At 43.3% G+C, this 25,510-nt stretch overlaps 1 protein-coding gene across 6 annotated transcripts in view; it reads right to left on the minus strand.

Annotated features, from left to right (window-relative positions):
- ASTN2 (astrotactin 2) overlaps nt 1–25,510 on the minus strand; it is a 915,211-nt gene that overhangs the window by 469,583 nt on the left and 420,118 nt on the right. For 5 of the 6 annotated variants that reach the window (XM_021074486.1, XM_021074494.1, XM_021074505.1 and 2 more), the window contains 3 exons: nt 16,164–16,248; nt 15,094–15,168; nt 14,213–14,350 (listed from right to left, as the gene is read on the minus strand). In XM_021074486.1, the coding sequence (XP_020930145.1) occupies nt 14,213–14,350; nt 15,094–15,168; nt 16,164–16,248 (298 nt within the window). The remainder of the gene's footprint in view (nt 1–14,212; nt 14,351–15,093; nt 15,169–16,163; nt 16,249–25,510) is intronic. The other variant, XM_021074502.1, reaches the window with a different exon arrangement.

A 25,510-nucleotide genomic window follows, 5' to 3' on the forward strand; every position in this document is an offset into this window, starting at 1 on the left:
CTGTGATTTATGCCTGCCCGGCTGGGATTGTAAACTTTTTTTTAATGTGCAAAATCCGTCACAGTGAGGGAGGGCAGGCGGTGTGTCTCTGGCTCACTTTGGAGGTGAGAGTTGCTATCAGGCCTGCCTGTGATGCTCCTCCTGGCCCCAGAGCCGGGCTGCTGGACTCATGTGGCCCAGCCGGACTCTTCAGAGCTCTCTGGACCCTATGAGAAGAGTGTCAAAAGCATGAAGCTGATGCTTCCGGGGTCAGGGCACTGCCATATTCCTGAGGGTCAGGGCACTGCCATATTCCTGAGACCAAATCTTCCTCCTGGCTCACCAGGCTAGGGCTGCACATGCCAGCTTTTCTATTTATGCTTCAGTTTCTGGCTTAATAACTTGCACTATACCCCAGCCCCTTTAGAACTGGGTCTCTAGAAGAGGCTGGGGTATATTGCAAGTTATTAATGAATCTGACTTTGAAATTCTTCAGCCTCAGTTTTCTCATCTGTTCAAGGGGGCCAATATAATTTCATCTAAGAAGTTCATCTAAGAAGGCTTCATCTAAGCCTCTCAACCTTGGCACTAATGAAATTTGGGGTTGGATAATTTTTTTTTTTGAGGGGCTGCCCTGTGCCCTATAGGATGTTTAGCAACATCCCTGGTCTCTACCCACTAGATAGCATCTTACCAGTTGTGGTCACCAAAAATGTTCCCAGAAACTGCTAGCTGTCCCTTGGGGGGCAGGAAAGAATACCCCTCTTAATTTTTTTTTGGTCTTTTTTGTCTTTTTAGGGCCACACACGTGGCATATGGAGGTTCCCAGGCTAGTGGTCGAACTGGAGCTGTAGATGCCGGCCTATGTATGCCACAGCCACAGCAATTCGATCCAAGCCTCATCTGTGATCTACACCACAGTTCACAGCAACACCAGATCCTTAACCCACTGAACAAGGCCAAGGATCGAACCCAAGTCCTCATGGATACTAGTTGGGTTTGCTAACCACTGAGCCATGATGGGAACTCCCCCTTTTAATTTTTGAGAAAATGTTATTAAACTATGTAGTTAATTTACAATGTTGTGCCAACTTCTGCTGTATAGCAAAGTGACCCAGTCATACATATATATAATATATATATAATATGAGATAAAGTATATATATATAATATGAGATAAAGAAGGTATATATATACATATATATATACGTACATATATATATATGTATCTCTATATCTTCCATCATGGTCTATCCCAAGAGACTGGGCATAGTTTCCTGTTCTGTACAGTAGGACCTCATTGCTTATTCATTCTAAATGTAAAAATCACCCCTCCTTTAAGCTAGTTTTACAGATGAGGGAAGTGAGGCTTTTCCTTTGGACCTCAGCTTTCATGGGCAACCAAAATCTCTTCTCAAAGACCAGGCTTTTCTGGGATATGTGGAGCCATGGTCTCCTATGACTGTTTCCTGTCACGCCTTCCAGATGCTGGATACCCCTAACTGGATACCCTCAAAGCTGACTCAACTATCTCCCAGCACCTGTGTGACTCGTATGCAAACCTAGATCCACACCACACACTCTCAGGTTCCTCCATTTCAGTGCAGTTAAGCCATTCCTGAGGAGGACAGTGGTAGGGCTGCAAGGTGCCAGAGAGCCGGAGTGTGGGGGGTAGGTAGAGATACACTATGCAGCCATACCCTCCGCTCCAGGAACCCCCTACCTAAGAGATGTCTGGCATGGCTTGCAAGGACTGGCCACATTGGCTGTTGATGTTTTTTCCCCACACCATTCTCTTCCATTTTCTTATTTCTTCTTTTTTTTTTTTTTTTTTTTTTTAACTTTACTTTCTACCAGCCCCCTTTCTGTGGTAAAATACACACAGCATAAAATTTACTTATCTTAATCATTTTTAAGCATACAGACAAGGGACATTACGTGCATTTATGTTGTACAACCATTTCCAATATTCATCTCCAGAACTTTTCATCTTGCAAAACTGAAACTCTGTACCCAACAAACAATTACACCCCATTCTCCCCTCCCCCCAGCCCCTGGCAACCACAGTTCTACTTTGTCTCTGAGATTTTTTACTAAGTGCCTTATATGAGTAGAATTATACAGTAGTCATCTTTTTGTGACTGGTTTATTTTACTTAGCATTATGTTCTCAAGGCTGATCCATGCTGGATGGGCGGATATAAGATTCATGCAAGTGTCAGAATTCTTCTCCTGTTAAAGGTTGAATAATATTCCACTGTTTGCATCTACTACATTTGGCTTATCTCTTGAGCCCTCTATGGACACTTGAATTGCTTCCACATTTTAGTTATTGTAAATAATGCTGCTATGTGTCTCTCATTCCTTTTTTGAAGCATTATTGAGCCACACTCCAAGGACTCAGTCTTCACACACTTACAAAGTATTTACTGAATGCAAAGCACTAAGAAGGGAAAGTCGAGTTTACAAAGGTCAGGAATCACAATCCCTTCTGAAAGGCAAGAGTTTAAAGAGAGCCTAATAAGGAATTCCTGCCATGGATGAAGCCTGGGCTACTTAACAGTAATGTTACAAAAACACGAATTGCCAATATTTTTGTTCCAGACACATCATGCATCGACTCACCTGATTTCCAACAGCAATCTTACAGGATAGGTGCAGGTACTTCTATTTTGCAAGAGGGAAATCTAGTAACCTGCCACCCCCACCCAGAAAGTGCATGGCTGGGCGGGGATTTGAGCACCAGAGAATCTGCTGCTGAGCACTGGGCTGGGCTGAGCTTGTTTCGAAAGGTATGGTGGCCATGAAATTTTCCTCTCTCTCACTACTTTTTCTCTTCGCTGCTTCCTTTTCCTCTTCTGCCAGTTCTAAGTGACCTTAGAGTTCTACACAGCCAGGATTTGTTCCCTCTCTGGATTATTCAAGCATGCTCACCCCATCCCAACCCTGCACCCCTTGCGAAGGGTTTACGTCTTCTGCAGGGAGAGAAAACGTAGACCTCAGCAACTGGGTGGACTGACTCATAAGCCAACCGGACAGAGGTCAGCTTATCTTCTTCCCCAAGAACGCGTGTGGACTTTGAAAGAGACCCCCTGGGAACCAAATCCCCCTCTCTCTGATGTTTGATTTTACGTAGCCTCTAAGCATCCCTGGGCTAACGCAGCATTACTTGAAGTAGGTCTAGGGGAATGTTGGTCCTGAGCCTGTATCTAGTTAAATAGTGTTGGGGAGCCTGCAATACGCAGACTTCATTTCCTAAGGATTCATGATGTTCATTAATATATTAACGTCCTTAGAACAGCTTTCACCGAGGAAATCAATGTAGCAAGTTCCTTTATCATTGGATTTCTCACACCCTTCGAATTAGGGAACCTCCTTTTTAAATGTGTTACATGTACTAGCCCCCCAACACTGGTGCTATTTAGAATCACTTTGAGACAATATGGGTTTTTTTATAATACAATGCAATGAACACTATGAGGCAGGAAGTTTGGACAGGGCTGTTTGATACCAAGGTTATTTCCATGTAAAGGGATGAGGTGATGCTCAGAGACAATGTAAAGATATTTGTTGAGCAACTTACGGGTAACATCAAAACATCCTCATGACTGTGCCAATATAGCCATACCTAACGGGGGCATCAAAATGTTCCATATGCTTCCTCTGAGCTGTTTATATGTTTAGAACTGGGATTGCTTTAATGCATTCAAGTAATAGGCTTAGAATGCATAAGAGGTCAATTCTTCACCTCCAGGAACACATGGATTACTGAGGGCAGAGGAAGGGTCACTCTTCCACAATTAACCATAAGTTAAGGGCAAGGCGGTATCCTGCAATTAAGGAAGTGATATTCTAGTGGCATGAACACAGCAATGAGGGGCTGGAAGGAGGGCATATTCCCCAAAGGCTGCTCAGAGGGAGTGACATTTCTGCAAGGCTGTGATGGATGAGGAGTCGTGTGCTGGGGATATAGGGGACTATGTGAGTACTGGGACCATTCAAGCAAAGGGACAGTAATGGCAAAGACAAGGAGATAAGAAAGAGGATTTTGCATTTTGAAGAAATGGCAAATGGGGACATGGTGGGAAATGAGGTCCCAGAGGGCAAGCTGGCCAGATTTTGAAATGCAAATGTGTGCCTGGTGAAATGGCTTGGATTTTTATTCTGAAGTTGTGCAGGGTAGGTGGTAGGGCTCTGAATGGTTGCAGCAGGAGAGAGGCACAGGCCCATCTGTGTAGGGGCTGAATTGGTCACGTGCATGCGGTGGTAGGAGGGGGCACTGAAGGCAGTGGGATGCTTCAGGAGGGCTGGGGAGGGTCAGAGAAGATGGATAGGTGGGGACATTTGAGAATATTTCAGGGGCAGGGTGGAAGGGCCTGGAGTTTATGCTAGATGTCTTCCATCTGCTCCTCTCCTCCACCCTCAGCTCATTCTTCCTCAGCTTTGTGCCTCAGGAGGCTGGGTTTGGTGTACTGCCTCAATGGGCTCCCTGCTCTGGGTTCCCCTGGAGTCAGCCAGTAAGGGGGCACTAGCAGAAGGTCTGGCAGGAGGTGGTTGAGTGAGGTTAGGACACTCATCCCTCTGGCTCCTTTCCTGCCTGTGTCCCTTAATGAAAGACCACAGCTCTTATAAGGCAGCATTCAATGCAATTCTTTTTCCATGTTCAGGAAACCTCACCTTCACTCGGACCCAATGACATCAGCCACAGTGTACCAAATATCCCTTTTCTAGAACTTCCCCCCAAGTTCATGCATAGCCCACTTTGAAACCTTTCCCACTCAAGCATGCAATCTGCTTCCCATTGGGAACCTCTTTGATAGTGGTCCCCTTAGTGAAAAGAAAAGGGATTAAGGCTAATATCCAGATTAATATCCAGATCGACTCATCACTCACTGAAATATCCAATAATCTTTTTAACCAGACTGCATGGTGTGTGTGTGTGTGTGTGTGTGTGTGTGTGTGTGTGTTAGGTACAAGGGGGATTGGGATTGGTATCTATCAGACAGAATAACATACACTAAGGGAAACAGATGATCCTACAAAGGTCCAGTGAGCGGACCTTAGAAGGCAAAATGATTGTTCAGCTTAGCTTGTCTTGGTGATGACCATCCGGAGTTGGAATTGTGGTTTGCAGAATCTAAGGCCTGGCCTGTTAGGTGAGACCAGAGCAGGGATTTCTAAGCAAACACAGTGAGCACATGTCTGGAGGCTAGGCTAGGACATACGTACAAGCAGAGGTGCACTGTAGCAACTTAGAACCATCGTGTGATGGCAGGGGAATGGATATAAATAACTCAGAAAGTCACATTCAGTTTGTGAGCTGATAATTGTGTATACATGCCTTTGAAACTCTAAGATACAGTTGAAGGCCCCTGTGATACGAGTGGTCTGTTTACAGCTTAGAATGTTCCATTTTTAATATATTACAAGTGACAATGATAGTGCCAGACAGTATCTAGGAAGCACCTATATGAAGGGCTTAACTCTGCCTCAAGCCAGAAATCTATTTCAGGAAACTTACTGGCACCAGGATGAGATTATTCAAATATATCCTCTGAGATAACAGTTAGATGGATAAAAACCGATAGATGGAGTAAGACAGCTGCATTTCTAATTCTTTCTCAGTATCTCCATCCACATGGCTGTCTTTCTCCTGCATCTCAGCATCTCAACAACAACAAATCCCTCTTCATTTTATAGGGGAACACAATCATTAAGTCATCAAATGCAAAAACAGAAGGACCTCTATATACCACCAAGTTCAGAGATGACAAATACCTGACCCTCCTTTCACAACTCCCATCCCATACTGAAAGCAGGCATCATTAGTTGATCATAACAATTGTTCCAGCTGAGTCTATCTATAGCCTCAGAAATCTCCCCAACTTAATATCCTAGGCAGCACCCCCCACACACTTTTATGAGTTGGCAATGAGATGTCTGCTATCTGCTATCTCTGATTTAGCCCAACCTCTCAGGCAGATGGATACACAGAAGCCCAGAGAGGATTTTGAAGACATGGGTTGGAGCAGACGTTCAGCTCATGGTCCTCCCATTTCCTTCTATAGCTGTGTTTGTATTTTGTGATTCTGTCCCCTAATCGCAGGTGAGGCCAATTAGATTCTTTCTCTAAGATTCTTCTAACTGTTGCTCAAGGAAGAGGAGCATCCGCTCTTTGGTGGGAAGTGCACTCGAGTCTTGGAAACTCATGACTATCACAACCCCTACCCTGGAGGCTGGAGCAGGGAGGAAGGAAGCCCATCCTGAAGGACACAGAGAAGAAAGACAGAACCCTAGTGTCATGTCGTTCCGGCAGCTAAGCTGATCTTTCACCCTTCCCATGGCCCCCTTCCAATGCAGCTGTCATTAAGCTATGTTGAGTGGGGTTTTTCTCTCCTGAAACCAAAAATATCCTGACCAAAAAAGAGCAGAAAGGAGGGGAGGGGGAGAAATGGTGGCACGATGGATGGACTTAAGGTCTTCAGATCTGAAGCCTCGTGTTCAAATTCCAACTCATCTTCTTACCTCTTACCTCTACTTAAGATCTTAGAATGTCAGCTTCCTCATTGTGAAATGGGGCAGGGGATAAAAACTGCCTTGACCTTGGAAGATGACCATTGGGATCACATATGAGATATTACATGCAGGCCTCTGCCCAGTCATGCATGCCCAAAGTGCTGCTTTTTACTGTCTTCTGTGTGGAATCAGGACTCAAACCCAGGCATCCTGACTCTCAGCCCAGCATGCTTGCCAAAAATTCACACTTTCATGGGTCTCTCTCCCCCACTCCTTTTTTTCTACACCTAAAGATCTGTAGTCCCATTTCAACATCACAAGTCCCATTTGAAAAGTGTTTAACTTCTAATGCAGATATAACAAGTCGTTTCTCAGTTTCACTGTATCTGCAAAGCCTTCTATAATTCAACATCAAATATTTATTATTACATTTATTAAAGTTTTAATAATTTAGCATCTCCTGCATGTAAGAGAGAAGCTTAGCTAACTGGTTCCCCTTTATCCAGCCTGGGTCACTTCAATATTTATATTCCAAAGTCTCCATTTGAGTTTCATTTAGCTGAGGCTGGGGCAGCAGGCCCTCCACCTGAGCTGACGGTCGGTGCATGCTACGGCCTCCCCAGTGCCAAAGACTAACAGAAAGCTGGTGCTGAATGGTGTTTGAAGAGATTTACCGAGCCTGGGCAGAAACTCATCCTAATAGACTTCACTTTTATTATGATCGCTAAACTAAAATGGGGGGAAATATATATGTCTCTGGGCTCAGTGGCTGAATGACAGGCAGCGAGGCTGTGAATGGATGTGAACAGAGAACGGATCCATCTGGTGGGGAGTGTGGAGGTCTTGATATTATTGCTCCTCTGAGGAGGGGCTTTATCCTCCTAAAAGAAGAGAGGGATGTGGTAGTTCTGGGCAGATGTCAGGGCCCAGATTCCATGAGCCCAGCTGTGAGTGCCAGACAGATTCCCTATTGCCCCCCAAATCTCCCATGTCCTTACTTATTTATCTATCTATTTATTTATATATTTTTAGAGCCACATCTGCAGCATATGGAGTTTCCCAGGCTAGGGGTTGAATTGGAGCTGTAGCTGCTGGCCTATGCCACAGCCATAGCAGCATGGGATCCAAGCCACATATGCAACCTACACTATAGCTCATGGCAACATCAGATCCTTAACTCACTGAGTGAAGCCAGGGATCAAACCCACATCCTCATAGATACTCATCAGGTTCATTACTGCTGAGCCATGATAGGAACTCCATCCAATGTCCTCATTTAATAGTTAATCTTTCACTAGTGCAGAATGGACTTCCATACACACTCAGTGGACTAAGGGGTCAACAAAGATGATAACGGAATGTCCAAAGAGCCCACCACTCTGGCTCACAGAGAACCCCCTGCATCAATAATATACAACATTTACCAAGCAGCTCAAGTTCAAATCTTGATGCTGCCTCTCACTACCTGTAACGTGATGGCCAAATGATTTGAGCTTCTTGTGTAACTCTGTTCCAGAGGTGTGAGGAATCAGAACTAATAGAGGTAAAGCCCTGAGACAGGGCCTGATATGAAATAAATGCTCAACACTAGTGAGTCATGATTGTATTTGACCATGAGGCTAAGAGTTCAAATGTGTTCTCTCCTTCAGTTCACAAAAGCATTCAAAGCTACAAGAGCAGTCATTGTTCCCATTTATAGATAGGACACTGAGGCTCCGAAGGTTTAAATACAGTGCCCAAGGTCAGCTAGGAATTAGTGGGGATGAGATTTGAACTCAGGTGGTTTGATGCCAGAGCCTTCACTATCCCAATTGCCTCAGACTCCTCTCTTCTGTGTTTCAAGCAGGTAAATGGGCTGCCTATTGAAGTTCTCTTGCCCTTTGGGAGAAGAATGTCTCTGTGAGTAATTGGTGAAGAAGGGGAGAGTCAGAGAAGCATCTTGGGGCTGAGACCCTATCTAATGAAGGCTGAAGAAGCCCATCCTGTCTCAGCATCTCCAACAGAAGGGATGTACACTTTCTGGTTGCCCACTATGCAAACACACACACACACACACACACACACACACACACACACACACACACACACACACACACAGAGTCACTTATTTACAAAATCTGTTGAAGCTGTATTTCAAGAACCAGGGACCTAGTGACTTCCTGCTAATACTCTGCAATTTGGCTCAGAGGTCCTTGCCTCCATGAGGCCTTTCCTTCAACTCCCAGGTGAGTTTAACCACCTCCTCCCTTGTGCCCTTTCTCTGCCCCAAACTTTTCCTCTAACCTTTTCAACCATCGTAAAGTATATCTTTTTGTTAGCAGTTTTGTCTCATTTAAGAAGATGAGAACTTTGTCAACATTTCTCTATCTCTGTTACGTAGCCTGGCCAACAGTAGGCCTTCCATAAATTCTTGGTGCTTGGAATTGAAAGGCCAAAAGAACAAGGAACTCTTCTTAAATTCTATCCAGAACTAATTCAACATGAAAACTGTTACCAAGGGAGTGATGCTAACTTGCATGCTGATGCCCCATCATTCTTTCAACGTTGGGCAAGAATTAACTGTATTTCACCGTTTCATTTTCATTGATTTGAGATCACAGAAAAATCACTGAGGGGCTCCAAAAGCTGGGCTTTGTGTATGATTATTATTCTAATCATAATAGCAACTTCTTGCATCTGTCTTATAAGAAGAATCGGCTCTCGGTGAAATTGTGCAGAAGGCCCAGTGTGTAGCAATAAATGTTGTTTGCCATGTTTCTTTTGCCATGAGCATCTTTTATTTAATCTCTCAAGTTCGTCTCTTGTTCCATGCTCCCTGCTACACCATGAGAATCCTGCAAACAGAGGTGGGCCTTATTCATCTCTGTATCCATACAGTACCTGGCACAGTGCCTGGCACACAGGAGGGGCCCAGAATTGAAAGGAATCTGCACATAATTTAACTAGAGTTTGCCCCTCCACCTTTGTAGCCGACATCATTAGTGTCTCAAATGCTAAAAATCTCATTCCCAGCAGCTTCCTGCTGGAACAGGCTGCAGAATAGGATCTGTCCAGGGGAGAGTTCTTTTCTTTGGCTCTTCAGCTCTTCAGAATTGAAAGCCTTCCCTCCCGCCTGAAATTCCACGCAGCCAAATCCTATAAGCAATTCAAGGTTAATTGTCAATGATCTCTCTCCTGCAAATACTTTTTCTAATGCCTTTGGTCAGGAATTGTTTCTTCCTTTTCCAATCCCAAGGCACTCTATGTGTACCACTCATATGTTTCTTCATTCATTCTGCAAGCATTTCCATATCCATAAAGCCACAAGACCTACCACACTGTGCTCGATTTTAGATATTCGTTTAAGTCTTTGTCAAACACCATGACAAAGGGATTAAGGCAAACTCTCAATATTAAGGCCCTATTGATCATAAGATGCACCATAGGTTGGATGTAGTCTTTCATTAAAAGAAAGAGAAAGGAATTTTAAAAAGAACAAAAATGTGCTATACTATGCTACAATAACAACAAACAAAATATTTAATGCAACTAGAGTTCACCGCTGCTCAACTCAGTACTTTACAAGGTATCATGTCATTTAATTCTCACCACTCCCCTCTCTGGCATAGACTGTTTTCTATCTATGTTATTCACAAGGGGAAAAAGAGCTAAAGAAAAGCTCATGCAGGGGGCAAGTGGTAGAGCTAGGATTTGAACTCTGGCAGTTTAACTGGGCTCTACAGCTTATGCTTTTTTAATTTTTAAAATTTATTTATTTACTTACTTATTTGCTTTTAAGGGCCTCACCCACTGCATATGGAGGTTCCCGGGCTAGGGATCTAATTGAAGCTACAGCTGCTAGCCTATACCACAGTCATAGCAACATCAGATCCAAGCTGTGTCTGCAACCTACACCATAGCTCATGGCAATGCCAGGTCCTTAACGCACTGAGTGAGGCCAGGGATCAAACCCACAACCTTACGGTTCCTAGTCAGATTCGTTTCCGCTGCACTACAATGGGAACTCCTTTTTTTTTTTTTTAATGAACTACCTCACATAATAAACTTTACGTTTCATCAAAATATGGTGTGCATAGAGAAAAGTGTGCAAATCATATCCATGCAGCTTATGAACTTTTATGGAATGAAAACACCCACACACCCACCACTGCCCAGATCAAGAAATCAAATATTATCACTGTGCTGATGTGCTTCCCTTCAATCATTTTCCCCTCCATCGCCCAAAGGTAATCCCTATTCTTTCAACATCACAGAGTACTTTTTACTATGTTTGAGCTTTATTTAAACACACTATACTGGCTTGTGTCTGGCCTCCATAATTCAGTCTCATAGTTGTGAAATTCATCAGTGATGACATGGATGGTGCTTGTGTTAATACTCAGCGTTAATAGCATTCCACGGTTTTGTTTGATTTATCTACTTTTTTGTTATTGACGAGCATTTTGGGGTTTTCCCCCCACTTTTTGGCAGTGCAAATGAATGCTGCTGTCGGTAGTCTTGAATGTATTACCTGAGATACACGTACACATTTGCATTAGGTATTTTACTAGGAGGGGAATTAGGAGTCTGGTTATAGTAAGATGTTGATGTTCAACTTAAGCAGCGAGTACCCAAAGGATTTACATAATGGCTACACTAACTTATTCCCACTCTAAAGGTATAGGAGTTCCAGTTGTTCCCTCTCTTCATCAACACTTGTTATCATCCATTTGTCTACACTTAGACATCCAGGTGGGTTGAGCCTGCACTTTGACCCTGAACTGTCCTCCCTCCCCTAGTGTGAGATTCCACACTTTCATAGTCATCTGTCACAAACTTAAAAACAAAACAAAATCAACCAAGAAAGCACTTTTACAGTTTCCTCCCCCACCCGACTGGAATGCTTATCTTTTCCTCCCTGACTTGGCTCTTTCTTTAATCTCTCAGTTGTGATTCTATGGCATATTATTGGCTATCTATAATTATGATCTATTATTTATTAATTTCTAACATAGCATCTGACGGAAACTTATTAATTCTTTAAACGCCCATGATACGCTTGCCTGGGCAATGTCATGTCAAACAAGGTTTATTAGTGTAGCTTGGAAAACTCAACCTACATAACACAGATTCTTTTGAATGGTGATGATTGCAATCTTTTATCTACCTTTGCATTGAAACGGATGGATATGTGAGAGGTGAAATGAAGGGAAGATTTAAAAGGCTGTCTGCCATTGCTCTAAGCCCAGACAAAGACATATGGGTAACCCAAGCCGGATAATAATGTAGTTCCCTAATCAAACCAATATTCTTTAAGTATTTGAAATAGATTTTGAATACTCTTCCAGTGGAAGACTATAGCTGTGGAATATCATCTCCTCTCCCATCCTGAGCAACTCTGCTCTGGTGCCAAGGTAAAGGTGCATTTTCCGTGTAAACAGGCACAGCATTCTTAGCAGTTCAGAAGAATCTATGTGTTATCAGACCATGCTCTTTGCAGGTCTCACCCCTTCCAATTTATTACAGTATTCCTTGCAACTACATAGAATATTCTCCCTGAAATAAATTCTAATACTATACTTTTCTCAATTTGGTTTTAATATGTCCAAAGATGTTTTAGAGTCCCTATAGATTGATATTCTGATCTCCTCCATGTCTGGCTTGCTGTTTAATGTAATAATTCAGATTGAAGCAGAAAAGGCAACTGAATTATCCTACAGACCATGGTCATTGTCACCGTATGACATTGTCTGCAACCCTCCTGATTCTGTCTTCCCCACCGTCTTGAACCCCATTGTAGTGGGAATTTAATGCATGTACAATTGTTTAACACTATGTCTTTGGGAATATATTATGTACCGGCACTTAGACAAAAATTTACACATAGTATTTAATCATTACAACAATTCTTGGATGGTGTTTCAAGGAAATAGTTAAGAATATGGGTTCAGGAGCTGGAGGGATCTTGGGTTGAACCTTGGATCCACCTCTTGCTAGTGAAGGTATCACCTTTATGCCAAAGGTTTTTTTTTTTTTTCTTTTAATTTGTAAAGAAATAATCGCATTACCTTATGGGGTTAATGTAAGAACGCAAGAGACAATGTGAGTACAGTGTTTGGCACATAGGGAATGATCAATGGAGATGAGTTATTATTATCATACTCTGTGAGGAAGGCACTGTTATTACCCTCATTTTGGAAAGAAGTGTAAAGTTAGTAGGTAGAATTTGGCCAGTATCATTGAGCTCATCCATGGTAGAAATGGGACGGTAACTCAGAACTGTTCAACCTCAGAGGGAGTGTTGCCATCAGCCAGTCTAATATCTATAGGTTCACGGAAGTCACATATTCAATGTCATCAGTACAGAATTCTGAGGAAAACTAGGAGAGACCTTCTTTCAGTTGATTTGAGACAAGGTCATAGGGTCTCTTGAATAGTCCTTAAACCAGATGGTTCTTTCTCTATCTTTAAAATATGCAATGCAGAGAAACCTTAGCACATGCTTTACTCCAGTCTCACTGTCCTCAATTCTATCAAAAATGGAAATAATGATAATTTGCCTTGAATCAAATTACGTGTGTGTGAAACCATCTTAGTTCTTACCACTTCGTTTCTTGAATTACCACTTTATTTCCTTAGAGCTAACGCTTTAATTTTCTTTCCTTTAAAAAATTCACTCTTTGGAGAAATATCAATAAAAAATCATGTTATATTCATCCCTCCATGGATAGTTAAGAAGGTGAGAATAAACAAATTACAAAGCAGGAGACATAGGTTCTGGGTGCTTCCTATCAAGATGCCAAGGATATATGATAGCATCTTGATTCAGAATGACCCACAGAGAGATATTCAGTAGTAGAACATCACTGGAATTACTGGAGGAGCGCATTCCTCCACATTCCAGTTCAGGAGCCAATACACTGTGTACAAGCCAGTTCCAAAAATAAAATAAGAGTCCATTTTTATAACATTTAAATTCTAAAATTCTCCCGCTAGTCAAATTGGAAGGGGAAAATAAACCTCCACTAGGAAGTCTGGAAGTGTGCTAGGATCATATCTAAGACCACTGGTATCATTAAATCAATAAAAATTTAGTAGCTGTCCAATAGGAACTGGGGATTAAAAAGCTAAGTAAGCTATCTTTTTTGACCTTGAGAGATTTGCCACCTAATACGACAGAACGATATGTAAGCAGCTAATTAGAACATAGTAGAATAAGCCTATAATGAAGTTCATTACAAGGTGCAAAATATGCAAGGAAAGATGTAGTCTGCATCCTTTTATGAGTAAAGAACACATTATTTTGACCTGGACACTTAGAACCTATGGATTGGTCCAAAGTGTGTGCCCAGCCACCAGAGTCACAAGAGAAAGCACCTCATTCTCCAATCTTTTACCTTCATGATTCTCCAATAAACTATTAAGTAATAGTCTTTTATAAGATCATTAAAGATCCCAGGATAAACCAGATAATGTGTTAGCCTTTGTCATGTTTTATATAAACCCAAACGGAAAAGTAATAATGTTGAAATATAAAGGCACTGAGGTCCACCACAGAGGTCACTTTCAGGAGTGTGAAGCACGGCATATTGAACAGTGTTTTACATATCAACTATGAACTGTCTACTTCAATAGCGTGAAAAGCATTTGTCCATGGAAGCTCCTGTGAGCCTGAAATAGAGGGGCTTCCAGTGCTTCAAGAAGCTCCTGGCACAGGGAGCTGAAGTTGACTTCCCTACCTGACATCTGCAGGGTCTTCTGTGACGAGGACATCGGTCTTGCAGCTGGCCAGGGGGTTGATGGACAGCTCCACAGGTGGGACCACGAAGCTTTTGCTGACAGGAAGCCAGAGTCCTTGGCCCAAGCTGAAAGTAGACCTGTAATGTAAGAGTTTCCATTGGGGGACTCCCTGGGAAGCAGAGAGAAAACAGAAAAAGGGGGCCCCCTCCTCCCATCCCTTCTAGAACCTTCTCTCATTCCCCCACCCAACTGAGTTCCCTGCACTCTCCAAGGGACAATGTTGGCCAACTTTTCCCAGACTTGGATGGTCATTTCTTCACTCTATTAATCATTTAGCCCATGCATTGCTCTATATTGCTAGTTTTATTTTCCCAAGTCTGGATTCTGATTCCCAATCAGTAGTGGGTTCTGTGAAGACAGGGACTGTTTCAGCTCTGCTGTTCCTGAGAGCCAGCAGGAGGACCAGAAGTGATTGCTAGGTCAGCTGGAGTGGTCTGCATAAAGGTTAAGAGGATGGACTCCGCATCAATGCCAAACAAAATCTGATTCCCAGTTCCACCATTTAATTTGCTGTACGTCTTCATCCATTTAAATACTGAAGTTCCGCATAAGATTTCATGGAAGTAGCAGGAAAAGGTGCTATGGCTATAGAATATTTGTAAACCACTGGACTAGATTATCAGTAGTGTCTTCTCCAGTTCAAGTATCTGAATCTATACATCTAGATGCCTAGCAAATGGGAAGGAGATTCCCATAACAACCTGGGCCATTGCATCAGAGAAGTGCACAGGCTCCCCTCATTAAGGATGCATAACTACAACTCCCCTTCAGGCCCCTGTGCATCTCCCAGCATCATGCCCCAACAGTACTGTCAACTCACCTGAGAATCTTTTCAGGGGCTTGCTCCCCTGTCACCAAATCATAGCCCCTCTCGAGTGTCGTGTAAGGCCAGGGTCTGTGGAAAAAAATAAGAGAGGAAATGAAAAGAGAGGACAGGAAATGGGATAAGTCAGAAGTGGTTGGGAAGCATGTGTGGACACTGTTTAGAGTAGCTTTACAAACAACCGGATTGGGCAAAAGGCATTATTGGGTAAGAATGTTTATATTATAAAAGAAGGTCTTTGTTTCACCAAAGGACTCAGCACTTTATTTTATTTATTTATTTTTGTGAAGTTGGAATTTACTTTTTTAGCTACACCCTCAGCATGTGAAAGTTCCTGGGCCAGGGACTGCACATGCACAGTGACAACAGCAGTGACAACACCAGATCCTTAACCTGCTGTGACACCAGGGAATTCCTGGACCTTTTTATATGGTCCAGTATACTGCAGAGGTCATTTATTTCTTTCTTTTTTTCTTTTCTTTTTTTCCTTTTCAGGGTTACACCTGCAGCATATGGAAGTTCCCAGGCTAGGGGTCCAGTTGGAGCTATAGCTGCTGGCCTACGCCATAGCCACAGCAACGCTGGATCCAAGCCACGTCTGCAACCTACTCCACAGCTCACGGCAAGGCCAAATCCTTAACCCACGGAGCGAGGCCAGGGATCAAACCTACATCCTCATGGATTCTAGTAGGGTTTGTAACCCACTGAGCCACAGTGGGAACTCCAGGACTCAGCACTTTAAAGTCCACTTTGCCTATTTTGGAGTTTATGTATAAAAAACCCAATTCTTCTTTAGAAGTCCACTCAAGAGAGTGTTATTTGATTACTGATGGTTTGGCAAGGTGAGCTAAGCTTCAGTCTTGGTTCTCTAGAAAATTCATCAGTTCATGTACCTTTAATACTACAATGTGATTCGGTGGGAAATAGGATTCCCTTTCCATCAGGCTTGGCAGGATGACAACTGTTGCAGAGAAAGAACCCTCTTTATGGAGCAGTTGGGGCATATGGTGATGCCACAGGAAGGCGGGTCCTCCACTCTCTCTGCCCCAGTGCCCTTTGCCACTCACCCTTCACTCTGTCCCCAGTCACTGCGCACACACAGGTGTCTGTGAACCGGATCAGGGGCGTAGCCTTCATGACAGCTGCACTCTCCTGTCAGCAAAAAGAGAAACGATCTTGTGAAACACTGCCTGCCCCAAACTGTCTTCTTGTCTGGTTTCCCTGCTTTCTAAGAAAATAAAGCAAGCTGCCTATGTTTAGAAAAGGTCCTGGAAAGAGCATGTTCTGGTCTACCTACCACTGCAGTAAAGAGTTCATTCATCTCTTCATTTGCTCACTTATTCATTCAACAAACTCTGGCCATACTTGTTGTCAGGCTGTCTGCTTAGCACTGGGGATGCAGAGGTCAAAGGTACAACCCACATGCTGAAGGAACTCATGGCTTAATGAGGGAAATGGAAAGTGACCTGGTGGCTGCACATGGAGGTCCTATTTTCAAATATTTAAATGATGATAAAGTATACTTGCACTACAGGTGTAATGAGAAAATTTAATTCTCTCCACCTGCATGAAGAATTCATGTTCCTTTATAAAACTCAAATCAAATGCCACCTCCTCTAAATACCTTTGATTTCCCTTTTTGGAAAACATTGTTTTGCTCTATCGTCTCCAGATTTTGTTTCATTATCATTGCTTTAGTAGTTTAATCCTCCTCTTCCCCCTCCTCTCAGTTTCCCTCTTGTTTTCCTCACTTCCTTCTATCCATCCATTGTCCATCTATCCATCCATCGTCCATCCATCCATCCATCCATCCATGTATCCATGTTTTCTGACCACACCTTACACTTGGTTGCATGAGTCCTGGCTAGCATCCTATATCACCTTGGCCAAGCTTATTCTGGGTGGCCAGCACATGCTTCGTTTCCTGGTATATCTTCAGAGTTCAAAATTCTGGAAGGGTCCACCTCCTTACTACTATCATCCTGCTTCACTGTACACCCCTTAAGGTTAGGGGATATTTTTCATTCAATTAGTTGTTAGATTTTTCTGAGACATATCTGTAGGATGTTCACAGATGCTTTACCAAAAATAGATTCTATTTTGAAAAGTTTATGAAATAACTGTACCATTCCTTAGAGCAAGTAGAGTATGATTCTTCATGAGAGTGGTGCAAATATAGTTTTCTCTAAATTTATTTCACCTTAGGAGGCTTGCTGGTGGAACAAGTCATAGGATTAGTGTTCCATGGAACATACTTTGGGCAGTGCTAGTAGGAACAGCCCTGGCTGAGTCCATAGCCTAGAACAGTACAGGCAGTGCACACTCTGAGTTGAATGAATGGCTCTGATCAATTTCTGGATATTGTTGACTTTGCAACATTGAGATTATAATTATCCTTAAAAAGTTTTACTTTAAAATCTCTTTCATAGTAAAAAATAAAGGGTAAACACACAGATGTTACATGCTAGAATTTAGGATACTGAGAGCATTGTCACAATAAGTCTGGTGGCCAGGTAAACAGATTTTATGACAGTTTCTATATATAAAATAAAAATCCCCAATCATCTTTGTTTCAGTGAGGAGGATTCCAAGACTGTGAGTTGAGATGCTAACAAGCTCGTGCTTTTTTACTACTTCAAGTATTATGAATTAGGACTTTTCACAACCTTGTGCAAAAAGAACCAAAACAAAACAAAATAAAAATATAGCCAAGGTAATAGAGGTTCTACAACTTTTACCCATAACTCCTGATTTCTAACTGTTTGTATTCATGGGATAGCCTTATTGTTTTCACTGATACTCTACAAATGTTATGCATTTGACCTTATACATAGTATTCGGAGTGTTAACACTTTAATTTGCTTTATACAGTCCAATGCTACTTAATCTTTGTGATGCCCCAGTATCAGCAAGTGTCTGGCAAACAGCCTGGGATTAATAAACACTAGTTGAACTAAAACGGAAGTAAGACAGAATACAGAGGAAAGAATGGGTCAGAGATGATATTCAACATATTCAGATCAAGATTGTTGAACAACGGAAGAAGAAAGAGAAGAGAGAGAGGGAAAGAGACCTACCTCTCCCCTTTTCTGGATACCTGATAAATAAGAGGGAGCTGCTTGCAGGCAGGGATGTTCTCTGTAACTTTCCCCTCCAATACCATCCCCAGGTTCTCCACCGAATGTGTGTGCTGAAATATGTGCAACTTAATGGGCTGATTGTCCGAGGAAGTAAGGAAAACGGAGGGAGGCAGCTGAGATCCTTGAGATCTGGATGAAAATCATTTACCAGAGGGGGAGGTGTAGGAGTCACTAATGATGTGTTAAAATGCAATGGTCCCTTCATGAAATATTCACAACTTTAAACATGTCTAATATTAAAGATGAAAAGCCCTGGGATTTGTCCTCGAGACTCCCAGGACTGATTTACGACCTGTCACAAGCCACAGGCTCCGTGATTCATAATGGGAAAGGCAAAATGGTTACCTCTGGCAAAGGAACAGGAAGTCAGGCTGGGGTGAGCCAGGGGCGTGGGAAAGGAGGCTCGCTCTTCTCTATGCAGAGGGCAAGGGCTGAGGTTCCTGTCTCTCTTGTCAGTGACTCAAGGCAAGGCATAGGTCATTCCCCACCCCCTTCCCTCCTTTTGGGAATATTAGTGAAAGTGAGAAATCTATACAGAAAAAGGATGTTGCTATATTTTTTTCTTTCTTTCCTGTGCACTTACTCGGCAAGTTTCCCCTGCCTTGGAATGGATCATTAATTACTGACATTCATTATACAACAAATATGTATTTTGCAAATGAGAAGCGTCCACCCTGGAGGTTGCCTGGAGAACAGGAAGCAAGGCAGAGGGTAAAGCACATGAGTGCTGGAGACACACAGATCTGGGTCCCAATCCTCATTTTCTCTCTCCCTAGATGTGTGGTCTTGGGGAAGAGGTAACTTTGTCTTTTCTGTCTCAGTTGTCTCATCAATGGAATGAGAATGACACTACTGTCATTTCCCAAAGCTGAGGTAAGAATAAATTGAAGCAGTGAAGGCGAAAGCTCATGGCTCAGGAAGGAAGTGAGTAGATGCTCAATAAATTCCTTTTCTACTCCTTCCCTTTCATTCCAAGATGGCAACTGGATTCTGATATATTCTGGGACACTTGGTAAGTCATCTGCTCTGTGCTAAGATTTAGTCTCCCCATCTGCAAAATGGAATGTTGAAATAGATGGTCCTCAATTCTGGGTACCAAGGAGAGGCAGTCATTTGCACCACCTTTCTGAATTGCAAACCTCTAGTTTTCTAGACACCCTTTGTTTACCCTTACATCTGATCGCTCTTAGCAGTGGGGCTGGGTGTCTTCAGAAGGATTTCTTTCCCTCAATGTCGTGGCTATTGGCTTTATTGACTCCCATTTCCCATTTTGCTGGCTCAGCTCCTCTCCACTCTTTGCAACCAAGCATTTTCTTCTTGTAAGATGCAAGTCTCTGATAGCATGAGTTTAGGATTAACCCCTTCCCTGGATAAGTTCCGTCCCCAAGCATGTCACTGTATACCCAGGGCAGCCAGGTTGTTGAAGATCAGCTCTCCAGGAACACATGCTCCCTAAGTCCTGTTACCACAGCAGATGCCCCTTGGAGAAAGGGATGGCCCCATCCTGCTCACCACTGCATCCTGCCCTGCTGCCCTGCATGGTACATAAAGAAATGAGGGAGGTTACTTCACAACAGTAATGCCTATGCCAATGGGAAAAGGACTTTTTGCCCACTAAACTGGGAATCTTCCCATTTGCAGAAACCTTTCTTTAATCATCTCCACATCCTAGTAGTTAACACCATGACTAAGGGAGGGCAAGCAACACATTCATCGAGTGAATGAACAAATGAATGAATGAATGAATGGATGGATGAATTAGTGAAAACATACATACACTGTAATTATCATGAATTCAGGCTGAGTTTCTTAGAATAATGATGATTCTGCCGAAGACTGGAAGAAACTTTTTTTACATCCATGACAGGTATTTGCCAGGGAAATGGAAAGTGTAAACATGAGTGCTGGTGAAATGTCTAAAATAGAATTCTATTTCACATCAGAGCAGAAAAGGCTCATAAAGATCATCTCGATCAAATCTTCCCAGCTTCATTTTTTTTTTTTTTAGATGGGGAAGCTCTAGCTGAGAAAGTGAAAACCTCAGCCAACTAACTGGACTAGCCTCTTGGCCGGTCAGGATTGGAGCCCAGGACTCTTGGCCATGACTTCAGTATCCCTTCCACTACACTGATGGTCTCAAAACTTAAACACAACCAGTAACATTTTCTTGATTTTTTCGCTTTATACTTCTCTCACATTTCTGAGTTTCCTATAATGAGAATGCATTACACTTAAAAACAAGTTATTTTTTAAATATAATGAATTTTAAATATCATTAACACATTAAAAATGTGCACTTATAAGTGATTGATAATGTAGACCTTAAAAAAAGAATTTAATCTCATCGTTAAAGTGGCTCCCATAAGGGGATTCAATTAAGAGGGTTTTCATTGTGCTAGTTACTCTGTATTATCAGCTACAGATGAGTTATGTTGGTTTTAAAATAGTTCCTTTTTATATCCCCTAAGTCGCATTTATTGGGTTCTCATTTTATATTACATACATTCTTACTCTATAAACTCTTGGGTAAGAATAACAGAATCTCTCAATTATGAGCAATTTTGAGTTTCTCTTATGTGGGGTTCTCCTAAACCATCAAAGTGGACAGTGCCTTCATGTTAATCACATAACATCGGTGGGCTGGTGAAATGATTTAGCGTGTGTGCCCTGGGACCATACTGTTTCATCCTGGATCTGCCACTTACGACTTCCATGAACTTCATCAAGTCGCTTCCCCTCGCTGTGTTTCCTAATTTGTAATGAGACTAATATCACTAATCTGCTGGACGATCACGGTTGCATTTGAAAAGCCCTCAGCACAGTCTATGGTATATCTCTTCCTGAAAGCATCATTAGCTATTTCAGTTTTCTGTTTTGTTCCCCCCCCCCTTGGACAGGAGGAGCCAACTTAGCATCTTATTTCAGTGGAAAGACAAAGTGCTTTCAAGATGAATGATGATCTCGATTTCAAGATATACCCTTTGCAATGCCAAAGGAACCTCAGTTTCTTTATCTATCAGCTGGGGGCAGCCTGAATGAAATAATCTCCAAGGCTGGTCCCTATGTTCTCAGCAATGCTTGCTGCTTTGTCGATGGCTCCTTCTGCTGAGGGATACACAGGTGTGGATGAGGCCATCAGCCAGAGGAGCTCATCACCTGCCTGAGAAAGTGCTAGATAAGTGCAAAGGCTTCTTCCCCAACCCGCCCAGCTATCTGGCTCCCCTTCTCCCATCCTGTCATTCTCTTACAATTCCATTTTCACTTGCTTCCGACTCAGTCATCACTTATCATCACAGGCCAGAGACACTGGCTGCTGTTCACTTTCCTCTTCACTCTCCTTGTCACCATTGCTCATTAAAGACACCTTCCTGAGCCCTCAGAACAATAAGGTGCATGGCCTCCTTTCCTGCTCTGACTCCAACCGGGCCATGTTGGGCCTCTGCATGTCTGTGTCTCTGGAGCCCAATTCAGGGCCAGGCATGTGGTGGAGGAGGCTTGGGTTGGACATAAAATTATGGGGGACAGGACATCCTTTGGGTTAGAAGGGATAGAAAACACTTGACATATGTCGTCACATGTCACCTTGAAGGTCACGCCCATTATTGGTACCAGGAGGAAGGTGCTACATCCTTACTGTAAAATCAGGAAACTGAAGCTCAGACTCAACTAATCACTTTCCCAAGGTAGAGAGAGAGTCAGGTCTTCAAAGCTCATGCTCTTTCAACCAATCACAACTATCACAACAATAACCAGAACCACAAGGGCCAGAGCCAGGGGAGCTGCCTTTAACTTGGCAATTTATCAGGAGCTAGACAACACAGGTTAGGGAAGATGAGGCACCTCCAATCCATTTACACTGAAACTGGTATCCTGCTATTTCTAAAATCCCAATATAACTAAAGGTTATACCCACCAATCAAAAGTAAACACTTTATATATGGATTGCATTGAATTAATAAGACCTACATAGGGAAGGCTTATTGGGTTGATTTCTAGCTAGCAGGGGGAAGCCTCAGGGGGAGCCTCATGCCTTCTACTAATTGAGCATCTACTATGTACCAACCTTGCCCAAGTAATTTTTGACATCCATGACAACACGGGGAGGTAGGTATCATTGGCTCCTTTAAATACTATAGCTGAGGCTTAGAGAGGGTGAGTAAGTAATAGGATTGTGAAGAGAGAAGCAAACATGCAAGCCAAGGATCTTTCTTCTAACTCCTTCCCAAGCCATGTGATGGCTCTCTGTGAGGACATGCTCTAAGAGAGTGTGGGAAAGGGCACAGAAACAGGAGATCAGGAGGTTGCTGAAGGGAATTGTATCTATCAACACCCTCAGAAGTAGACTGAATTATTGGTGTCAAATCCTCTTCTCTCTGTAGGAGCATTTTGTATTCCCATCCTTGCTGTGACTACTTGTCAGAAGGATGTGATTTCTTCCTACCCGGTCTTGAGGCTTGGCTCATGTCTTGCTTTGGCCAGTGGGTTGGTAGCAGACAGGATGTGAACTAAGTCTGAAATGTGCTGTGTGGCTGGGCTTGCTCCCTCACATTGCTACCTCCTGCCATGAGAAAACCACGTTCCAAGTAGTGAGCAATCCAGGGAGGATGAGGAGCATGTGGAACGGAGTGGATGCAATCTGAGCCTGGAGCCAAGTGCAGCAGAGTCCCAGCTGGATCAGTCCACCCAGATGTGCAATGGAGGGGGAAACTGCTTCAGGCTGTTGACAATTAACTGCTGTGGTTGTTTGTTACACAGCAGCATTGGTGTAACAAAGGCTGCCCAATGCACTTTAAACCTATATTCCCTCCCACCCCCATGGATAATGGCCCTACCTTCTTCCCAAACTGGAATACTTAGAAAACTCTCTGACTTGAATCAATTTTTTTAAAACTCTTAGCACCCAAATGACACCTGAACCCTCTTAATTCTACTTCTTTGCTGTCACTCAGACTCCTTCCTACCCATCTCTCCCTGATGCAGGTCTTGAACACTGTCCATGTGCATTGCTAAAAAAGTCTTATTACTAGAGACCTGTTTCATGGTCCCCCCATAAATCTCAGGGGTGGTCAGTTATCATTTCAAAGACCAGTTGTACCCATAGCTCATCCCCAAAACTCTCCAGGGGTGTCCAGTTGCTTCAAGGATAGAGTTCATAGGCCCTGGTCTAACTTTCAGAGTCCTTCCTGACTGGCCCAGCCAGTCTTCTCCCTTATCAATGTGTCTCCCTGTACCTTTTCTGCTCTAACTGCCCCTGGGTTTACTGATAAGAGGAGGGCTGTTTTGAGACTCACCTGCAGAACGGGACCTGACTATTGTGGCAGGGCCTCCCTGACTCTACTTCTTGAGAAAAGTGGTGCCTGGGAACTGGAGAGGGATGTGTTCAACAGAGAAGAAACTAGGGGTGAAATGGACTAGGAAATGAAGGGAAAGTTAGGTGACAAAAGGATTACTGAGTGAAGGAATGAGATCACCTGGATAATTCTGAATGTAAAGTGTCATCATCAGTGCTGACCCTTCTGCCAACTTGGGCAAATTACTTCTTTTCCAAGCCCCAGTCTTTCCATCTATAAAATGAGCAGCTAGTACTCAGAGATCCCCAAGAGGTCTTCCAAGCCTTGCTAAATTCCCGTCCTTGGGTTAAGAACTCGACTAGTATCCATGAGGATGCATGTTCAATCCCTGGCCTTGTGCAGCGGGTTAAGGATCTGGTTTTGCCAAGGGCTGTAGGTCACAGATGTGGATTGGATCCCACGTTGCTATGGCTATGGTGTAGGCCCATAGCTTCAGCTCTGATTTGGCCCCTGGCCTGGGAATTTCCATATGCCACAGATGCAGCCCTAAGCAAAAGAAAAGAAAAAAAATTCCAGTCCTTGAGTCTACCTCTGACATGTTCCAGTCTTGTGTCCTGAGTCAGCATTTCCCTAGGGACTGGAAGGGGAGGCAGGGTATGTGAGAAGGTCAGGAGTTTGGGAATAGAGTCTTGGGAGCTGGAGAAGCATGAATAGAGTGAAATAACAAGAGGCTATAATTCGGATCTTTATGAAGTGGAGAGGATTTCTTTAGATGTCAACTCAGCTGTATGACCCAGGGCAGGTCCCCTCCCTCCCTGGGACTCAGTTTCTCTATCTGTGTAGTGAGGAGATTGGTCCTGATGCTGTCTAAGCAACCTCACATGGGCGTCTCTGATGTCCCCTTCGTCCTTACACTGCTGGAGTGAGAGGTTCAGGCCTTGTTCTTCCAAAAGCATTTGAGACAAACTTGGATGCCTGCCTTTCAGATGCCCTGGCCTCCCTGTCATTCGTAACCATGTCTTTGAGAGCAAGAAGAAAAGAAACACAGAGGCTCAAAGGTTGTGGTGGCGCAGGCTGGTCACTGGGTGTGATGGAAATCAGACCCTTTAATCCAGACTGCGTGGGGACTAATTGGCTATTGATGTGGCTCGTGTGGGCAGCCCCTGTGGGACAGCCTGGGCTCTGAAAGGCCACCAGTCAGCCCAGGGAAGGCCTCCCATCCTGTCAAGGTCTCAGCCTGGTGAGCCCTCTACACCGGCTCCATTCCCTCTCTTCCCAGCCTCTCCCATGCCTGAGTGTGCCACGCACACAATTATCCACAAATGAGTGTCTGGGGTAAAGCATGTGGGTAAGAAACTCCCTTAAAATGATGGCTGACTGAGGATGGAGGGGGTAAAGAAATCTCCCTAACAGCCCGGAGAGGATACAGATGCAAACATCTCCAATAACCAGGAAGGGTCTGGTTGCAGCTGAGCAGCAGGGGATTCCTAATGCAGATACACAGAGCTAGGCCTGCTGAGCGAGGGGCTGCCACCCCCCTAACCCCACCCCAGAATCAGCATCAGCCAAGAATCTCAAATCAGCCTAGAAGGGGTTTGAGGGTGTGTGAAGGGTCACAGCCCCATGAAAGGGAGGTAGCATCAACCTGGGAATCAAAGCCATCTGAGCCTGAAGCCTCAGTCTACAACTTACACACTGATTATTCTGGATAAGGAGCCACTGTCCTCTGGGCCTCAGTTTCTGCACTGGAAAACAGACATCTTAAGCCCAGTTTTAAAGATTGTCACAAAGACTGGAGAAAACATTGAAGACTATGAAGCAATCTTGCGTATATATATACAGACTCCTATATCAAAACCTCATGGTTACCACAAACCAAAAATCTACAATAGATGCAATTCAAACACAACACTAAAGATAGTCATCAAACCACAAGAGAACAGAATGGAAGAAAAAAGGCCAAGAGATAAAGGGCCAGAGAAA

The sequence above is a fragment of the Sus scrofa genome, chromosome 1 (assembly GCF_000003025.6).
Source record: "Sus scrofa isolate TJ Tabasco breed Duroc chromosome 1, Sscrofa11.1, whole genome shotgun sequence".
NCBI classification, from domain to species: Eukaryota; Metazoa; Chordata; class Mammalia; order Artiodactyla; family Suidae; genus Sus; species Sus scrofa.